Source organism: Neovison vison, chromosome 1, assembly GCF_020171115.1.
Source record: "Neovison vison isolate M4711 chromosome 1, ASM_NN_V1, whole genome shotgun sequence".
Lineage (NCBI taxonomy): Eukaryota > Metazoa > Chordata > Mammalia > Carnivora > Mustelidae > Neogale > Neogale vison.
In genome coordinates this window covers 231,845,010-231,853,644 of record NC_058091.1, presented here as the reverse complement: position 1 = coordinate 231,853,644, position 8,635 = coordinate 231,845,010, and the positions used below count along the sequence as shown (strand labels likewise).

The following is an 8,635-nucleotide window of genomic DNA, read 5'->3' as shown; positions in this document are numbered from 1 at the left end:
TAAATAATTTGGTAGTCCCCATTAGCAAAAAAAAAAAAAAAAAAAATACAACAACCCACTAATTTGGGTACTAAGTGTCCTCCTATTCCAGAATATTTCAGAAGGCACAGTTCTTTAAAGAACCACAAGAGGTCAGGCTGATACCAAACACTGGCATCCAAATGCCTAGACATGGTCTTCAGAAGCTAAACTCAGGAAATAAATGGAGGTGCTTGTTAAACCCAACAACAATTGTAAAAACATCAGAAAAATTCACTAAAATAGGATAATAAATAACGGGCTCCAAAAATTATAGATTGTGATATAATTTCCATTGTTACTATTCATAGTAGCAATCTTACACATACTTGGAGATTTACAAAGTGTTTGCAAAGGATTTATCACTAGATAACCTCACAAGATAGGCATGGCTAGCCCCGTTAAAGATGAAGAAAGTTAATCTTGCAGCAGTCAAGTTTTTGCACAAGGTAATGAGCTAGTCAGTGAAAGAAGCAAAATTCAGAGGCAGGTCTCTCTAATTGCATCTACAGGACAGTCCCCAACATGACAGAGCAGTAGGGGATTCTAAACAATTGGAGGAGGGGAGAATTTCAGCACTCCTTGGTGTCCTAAAGCCCTCACAGGGGAAAATTTCAAGGAGGAAAACACAATCACACCATCCCCTTAGTTTAGACCTGCTTTGACCTCCACCCAGAAGCCATTAGTTTGGATGCCATGTATAGAAGTCTAAAATAAAAACATAAAAGGGGAGAGGAAATTTAGGCCTAAGAAAGGCAAGACATTCAGAAATCTTAGCCCACTTCTCCTCCAGTTGTGAGAGCCCTGGCCTCTTTCTAGTCCCAGCCCTGCTAGGCCCATGCCTTGCTCTTTGCCTCACAGAAGGGATTTCTGGCTGTCCCTGCAAAAGCATTCTTTACCTTCCCTGTCCTCCAGGGCTCTCAGAGAGTGGTCCTTTTCTGTCCTCAGTCACCATGCTAAAATTTCACACACACTGAGTGAAGAGGGTCCTCAAGATATAGAAGAAGAGGCATTTGGGCATAAGTTGTTGTTTCTCCCACCCAGTGGAAGAACTAAGGACTTAGCTTTATTTAAGCCACTTTATTGAGAGAGGTCACTCCTCAAACTTAAACCATCCAAGGTGGAAGGGTCTTCAGAGACCATCTAGTTCGATGGTACAGTTCAAGCAGGCCTATAATCGGAAGCTTATTTTCCACACTCCTTGCCCGGGACTGTTCAAATATTCTACCCTGACTTTCTGCAATTCTTCTATGACCACCTTTGATCTTCGTAACAATGCTCGGAATGAAGCATGGAAAGTGTTATTTTTTTCCACGTCTCTAGTGAGCAAATTGAGGCTTTGAGTACTTTGTCCAAGATGACACAGCTAGTTAATAGTATGTGGCGGAACAAATTCCCTAACAGGATTCCTCATCTCCCTTCAGAGATCCCTGGAGGCCTGAACAATGAGAGAATGCAAAGTATGTCTATGTTGTGAAGGAGTCTCTTCCTAGGCCATTTGACTGTTTGGGTTTTAATTGTTGAAATCTTATATTCTGCCTAGTCATTCCCAGGGGAGCAGAGGAAAGGACAAGTGGGCTTGAGGAGGGAAGTGGCATCTAAACACTCTCAACAATGAACCATCCCCAACTCCCTCTTTCATATCTGCTTTCTCAAGGGCAAAAGAGGCTGGATGGCAAGATCAGAGGGCCAGCTGACAGGGAAAGGTGCCTTAAGGAGGTGTCTCTCTCATGTAAGAGACTTTGTTTTTTCTTTTCCTCACTGACCAAGATACCCTGTCCTCTGCTTCCACACTGCCTGTGCCTGGCCCGCTGTGGCCTCGATTACATATTGTGCTATGGCTATCTGCATCTTCTTTTTTGAAGATTTTATTTATTTATTTGTCAGAGAGAAAGAGAGAGCAAGAGGGCACATGCAGGAGGAGCAGCAGGCAGAGGGAGAAACAGGCTCCCTGCTGACCAGGGAGCCCGATGCAGGACTCGATCCCAGGATCCTGGGATCATGACTTGAGCTGAAGGCAGACAGCTTAACCAACTGAGCCACCCAGGCACCCCAGTTACCTGCATCTTCTCTGCTTCCCTAATGCAGATGAGATAGTGAGCTTATTGAGACAGTGCTTATAACTGATTTCTCTCTGTATCACCAGCACCCAGCACTGTGTCCTCCAAAGAGTAGTTACCCATTGGCTCTTTGTGGAATACATGAAAGTATCAGTGATGATTCTGGAGTTTACAGTCCTTTCTTGACTCAAGCACAAAGCTGCAAATGTGTACATCCATGACTTAAGTGTAAAATACATTAGCTTTTGGGAAAATTATCCTGTGATTTAAAAGACCCCAAAGATTTTCCAGCCTTTTTTCTGTTTGGAGACCTAAAGGAAAGAGTACTGTCTGGGAGATAGGAGATATCTTGAAGAACTGTGGGGAAAAGTAGAACTTTAGCTGGAACTATGAGAAGCCTATCTTCTCGCAGCCAGGCTCTAAGATCTCTGGTAAGTACCACACCACCTAACCTCAACAGTACAAGTGCCAAATTTCAACAAGAATCTATATTTAATAGTCTCAGGTGCCCTAAACCTGATATATGTGATAATACTTTTAAACTCAGCTGTGTGATTCTTTTGCTGAGGCTTTCTCCATGCACTGTCAGAGGACTTTGTCAATATATAATCATTTACTAATATCTTGAACAAATGATTCATCTCACCTATGCCGATGCATGTCTCTAATAAGGTATTTTAATGAAGTCTACATGTCGTGACTGTAAGTGTAGTCAAGAGTGCATGGTGACCATTGATCTTTATTTCTCTAATGAGGATGTGTTGGAAATCAGCCATCATAGATTGTGGGATATTCTAGACCAGCAATGAGGAGGAATATGTTCAAGCACTGGTTTCAATGACACCTGCCCTTGCGGCATTGATAAGCCACATACGTTTCCCAAGGATCACTATTCACATCTATAAACTAGTAAATATAACATCGTTCACTGTATGTTTCAGGGTTATTGTGAGTCTCAACTCAGCTAATCCATATAAGAGTAGTTTAAATATTGTGAATCAGTTCATTAACATGAGCCAGTGTTGTTTTTTTTTAAAGATTTTATTTATTTATTTGACAGACAGGGATCACAAGTAGGCAGAGACACAGGCAGAGAGGAGGAAGCAGGCCCCCTGCTGAGCAGAGAGCCCGATGTGGGGCTCCATCCCAGGACCCTGAGATCATGACCCGAGCCGAAGGCAGAGGATTAACCCACTGAGCCACCCAGGCGCCCCGAGCCAGTGTTGTTTTAATGGAACTGGGATGGAGTAAAGTGTGGTCTCTGTGCTCATGTTTAAATGTTACTTTATCCCACACAGCTGATATCTGGAGGAGTTCAGGTTTACCTATCACATATTGCCTGTACTCTGGGATAAAATGCCTCAAATGTCATTCGCACACCAAGTATTTACTCAGCTGACACTGAATTGAAAAGAATCTTAAAACTCCAGTCTACTCCTGAGAGACCACTAAACTAAGGAGAAATATTAGTGCATAGGTGCTACTTTCCCTTCTACAGGACCTGTGATGATAATTACTAATTAGTCATAGCATGTGTGCTCACCAAGGCTGGATGCACCCTCAGCATCCTTCTAAAGACAGCAGCTTAGGCAGCCGTTACTATGTTTTTATAGTACATGCAAAAGTTCGAATTCTACAAATAGACCCTCAGACAGAGTAAGTTAATAATAAAAACATTAGACCTTTGTTTTCAAAAGATAGTAAATAGATGTCTCAGCCAACAGGGAAAACTAACAAGCCATCGGATAACATATGGGAACTCCTTGCAAGAATCTTCTGTATCTTTATAGCAATGCAGAAGGAGTGCTGTTAGAGTTAAATTAAGAAGAGAGAGAGGGAAGGAAGAAAGAGAGGGAGAGAGGGAGGGAAGGAGGAAGGAAGAAAGGAAGGGAGGAAGGGAGAGGGAGGAGGAAAGGAAGAAAAGAAAAAGCAAGCAGCATTTAAAGTTGAAAACCTACTCTCTGAATAATTAGGTGTTGGAGCAAAAAATCATACCTATAGCACTTGTCTCACTCCTTATATAAGGAGTAAGCGTCTGCCTTCCATCATTAACTTACTCCTGAATGCCATAACTACAGAAATGGGTTTCCTGCGTCTCAAAGAAAAAGTCTCATTTACATTTAATAAGTTCTGGTCAAGCAGATAAGGAAAGTTATGTTTCTATTTCAGGAAACTTTACATCCAGAGGGCATGTGTGTGTGTGTGTGTGTGTGTGTTTAAGCCTGCTGCCCGAAGTTTCTCTTCTGAGGGACAGTCCACATAGACTAGGATGCATTAATGTTGATGTCGCCATGCTTATGTTGGTAGATTGACTGTGGTGAGTTCCAGGATCCCAAGGTCTACTGCACTCGGGAATCTAACCCCCACTGTGGCTCTGACGGCCAGACGTACGGCAATAAATGTGCCTTTTGTAAGGCGATGGTGTAAGTATCATACTCATCAAAATCAGAAATATGAAAAAGCTGGGAGAAGATTTATCATCACTAAAAGTATTATTTCCAGACATTTTCTTTTATACCAAATTACATGTTACTAAGGTACCAATTTCCATTCATTCCTCTTTTTTTTTTTTTTTTTAAGATTTTTATTTATTCATTTAAGAGAGAGAGAGAACAAGCAGGGGGAGAGGCAAAGGGAGGAGAAGCAGATCCCCTGCTGAGCTAGGAGCCTGACTCCTCTCAGGAACTTCTTAGGAGACCTGAGCTGAAAAGGCCGATGTTTAACACTCTGAGCCACCCAGGCTCCTCCCTCTCATTCCTCTTTTATTTTGATGAAAATGAGCCATTGAAAAAAAGCCCTTTATCAAAGAATAGAGGAAAAGATTATCCTTTAGAATGCAGTCTAGTCAAACTTTACTAGGATCCTAGGAAGATTCTGTCAAAGACCTTATGTATTGATTGAATTTACACGTTTGTAAGAAACAGAACAGATGCTGTAGATTTTAGACACTAAACTGTGACCTTCCCAAGGGATCAGTTTGTAATCAATAAAAATTTATCCAATCAAGCAGTCTTTTAGTCTAGTTGATTACCCTAAAACCAAGGATTTTAACCCTTGTTTTAGCGAGAAAAAAGTCTCATCCTCCTCACCACGGTCTTCATTTTCCGATATTAGAGTTTCTTCCATGAATGTCTTAATTTCACTCAACTTTGCTGTAAAATGGCTAAACACAGGGATTATATAACTCCCTATTAATAATAACAGGGCCAGGCACATAGAATGAAATTAATACATTAATATGGGCCTACTTGCTTATGTAACATATCTGATGAACACCAAACTTTCCCAGAAGAAAGGCAGAAGGGTAAACAGAGATTTGATTTAATGGACACTTACTGCTGAGGAGGACTGAACACATGGCCTGCTATAAAGTACCAAATGGCTGAATAGCTGGTTCAACCTCTTACATCTTCTCATGAGGACTATGACACTGGAGTCCCTTTGCCATTATCTCTGTCACTTTAACCTTTTCTGGTTGTATGCGTATTTCCTCTCAGAGAATGAACAATTGAAACCAGGATGTCAAACCTGGGTAAAACTCTGAAATTTGTTTAAGATTCATGTTTTCTATAATTTGTCCAGATGTCATATCTGAGTACATTTAATTAACCTCTGCCAAATCATAAATGTGGATACCTGTAGAATCAAAGGATTGCAGGGACCTTGCACTGTCAAAGCTTTTTCCAACCTTTGTAATGAATACTAATGATAATTCACTGAGCATACATTTGTCTTTCTCTTTTATAGGAAAAGTGGTGGGAAAATCAACCTAAAGCATCAAGGAAAATGCTGAATTTTGTGCAATGTTTGTGCTGACTTCCAGCCATCTCCTTTCTCATTTCTATTTTTCTCTAATGGATCACTTAAATTTATAAAGATGTGCCTTCTACTCTGCCTGGCTCTTGGGTAGTTCAGTATGTATCAATTTCCCTGGATTTGCTTGTCATTAAAGTAAATTCTGTAGAAGCATTGCTTGGGTTTCTAATTTGAGATCAAGAAGATACACGGATACATTATGGAACAATTGACCTGGCACAAACTTGGATAAAAAGACTTGTTTTTTAGATCTAAATCAACCAAGCAGTCGTTGTGGGATCTTGGGAAAATCCCTTCCCCTTTCCTGTTTTTGGAGTTGCCATATAGATGATGAGAGATTTTTAACAATGTGACAATACATTATGTTTATAATTATTTTACAATACCTATTATTTAGGTGGTAGATCCCATGATACCACTTCTTCCTAAATTCAGGAAAAGTGCTTTATATAAAAATAAAACATTCATCCTCCCTAGACCACAGTTTTCTCATCTCTTTGGAATGGTAGAGTTTTGTACATAGATGTTACTCTTTGTGTATACAATGGAATGGGACCTAACCAAAGTGGGGATGCATCTGAACTTTAGCTCAAGAGCCAGGGAGATTAGGTTACATTAGTCAAAATATACACCTTCTACTCTTTGAAGTGTGGGATTTGTGCTCTTCCATGGATAAAGACTATTCCCCTTGCAGGAGAAAAATGCCCACAAGATACATAGTTCAGGTAAGGCAACTAGAAGAGGGTGGATTGTTGAGTCACACAGACCAGAATGCGAGTCACAGGCTCTCACATAAGCTGTGTGTCTTTGAACAAGTCATTTGACTTCTTTCCTTTACAATGTATTCATCTGTAAAATAGGGATATTAGTATCAACTTCCTAAATTTATCGTGAAGATTAAGAAAATGATATATGTAAGCAGTTAAACAATCTCTGATGAGTAAGGAGAGCTCAAAAATCAGTAGCTTACCCCACTATGTTCCATCATCCATTTCAGCATGATACAGTCTTCACCATCCAGGATATTTTTGTTCTTTTTCTCAGTATTTAAATAGTTTTTTAAAAAATGTCTACCTTCCATTCTTTCAACATTTTTGAAAATTCTTGTCATGTGGGGTTTTTCTCTGTCCTGTTTTATCTGTATAATAAGTGCCCTGTTCATAAGCAAAATTATGCTCTTTTCTCCTCTTCAGTTTCTACTCCCTGGTATAATTTAGTTACTTCTTATGTAGACATGCAGGCACTATGTGTACTTTGGAAACTGAGTCATTGTGAGTCTTTGAACATATTGCCTCCTGACGTGGCCCACTCGTCCTTTCTCCTGTTGGAACTGTCCCCTCCAGCCGGACCAGGTTCCTGTTGGCTGTCCTAACAAAATGTCTATTTCTACCACTGTTCCCGACCCTGCCTGGAAGGCCTCTTGCGCCACCTTGGGCCCCTCCAGCCACCCTTCCTGCCTTATACAAATCTCTTGCCTACCTTACCTCTTAAGACTACCATTTATTTCAAGGTTTATTTCAGGTGCCATAACTGGGTAAATAATTCAATTATTATCTCTTGAATAGTTCTGAACTGTTCTTTGGGGGTGGAAGAGAAGCACCTAAAAAATAAACCACAGAAGGCCAGAATCGTATATTTCTTAGAAAGAAGAGGCAAGTCACATATAAAATAATCAATGACCGGAATATAGGAGTTTGGGTTCAGAGATGTATGCATTTGTCAAACCTCGGTGAATACACACTTAAGATTTCATATCATAGTTTGCAAATTTAAGATCCAAGGAAAAGAATGTAAACATGTCATGTAGTCTTTTCTTTACATGTAGTGTGGTCTTAATTCCAATATGCAGAGTGAAGTTTTTCAAACAAGGATACTGATGTCTGCAATTTACTTTGAATTGCATCAAGGATGGATTAATGGACAGATACATGACAGAACTAGCATAGTAAAAGAGCAATGGTACAATCTAGCACGTAGGTTTCAGGGGATTCACTCTAAAATTATTTTAGTATTGCTGTACGTTTAAAATTTTTTCAGTAAAAATGTTTCTTTAATGAATTTTAAAAACACAGAGTTTCTTCCAACAGAAGCAAATATTCATAATTGTGTTTCTGTTTCTCATTATGGTGAGAGCCAGGACAGAACACACTGTTTTGAGTATGGCTTGTACTCTTCTCTTGAAAGCATAAGAAAATAATTCCTTTGATCTGAACACTCCTATCTGTCATTAAACCTTCAAACGACCATGGGAACATTGTCAAAACTGGACCATACCAAATTCATAAGCACTGAGTATCCTCAGGCGTTTTTCTTTCCCTGCCAAGCATTGCCAAGTCACATTTCTCTCATCTGTTTGCCTCTTCCTGGTTTTTGGAAGCCAAATTCACTGCAGAAATTATGTTCTGTGTCAGTAAGTAGGCTGAGTGAGGGGGCTTTGTCTGGAGGTTTGTCTGTACCTATGTCAAGTTTTCTTGAAGTAGTACACATAAACATATGACCCCCACACACATCCTCTAAAATCGAGAGGGAAGCAACGGGGGGGTGGGGGGGAAAGGGCCAGAGAAAATAGTAACTAAGATAAAAGACTAAAATAACTCCCCACAACAAAGTAGGTGAGGCAGTCTATTACTGATTGCCCAGGCTCCCATTGATCAGCACCCAAACATGATCACATTTAAATTTAGCTATGTTCGTGAAGTTGCAGCTCCATTGTCTGAAAGAGGAGGCTGAGGTGGAGGGAT

At 40.2% G+C, this 8,635-nt stretch overlaps 1 protein-coding gene across 1 annotated transcript; it reads left to right on the top strand.

Moving 5' to 3' along the window:
- Positions 1–425: 425 nt before the first annotated feature.
- SPINK6 (serine peptidase inhibitor Kazal type 6) lies at positions 426–5,871 on the top strand. The gene is made up of 3 exons (XM_044225667.1): positions 426–467; positions 4,386–4,501; positions 5,826–5,871. Exons 1-3 carry the CDS (start codon positions 426–428, stop codon positions 5,869–5,871), a joined length of 204 nt encoding a protein of 67 aa, XP_044081602.1.
- Positions 5,872–8,635: the final 2,764 nt, after the last annotated feature.

Bases quoted from the DNA above. Each gene is read 5' to 3' on its own strand.
- SPINK6 (XM_044225667.1), top strand. From the start codon at position 426: ATGAAGAAAGTTAATCTTGCAGCAGTCAAGTTTTTGCACAAG. The intron at 468-4,385 runs GTAATGAGCTAG...TTATGTTGGTAG, and splicing joins CAGTCAAGTTTTTGCACAAG to ATTGACTGTGGTGAGTTCCA. The intron at 4,502-5,825 runs GTAAGTATCATA...TCTCTTTTATAG, and splicing joins GCCTTTTGTAAGGCGATGGT to GAAAAGTGGTGGGAAAATCA.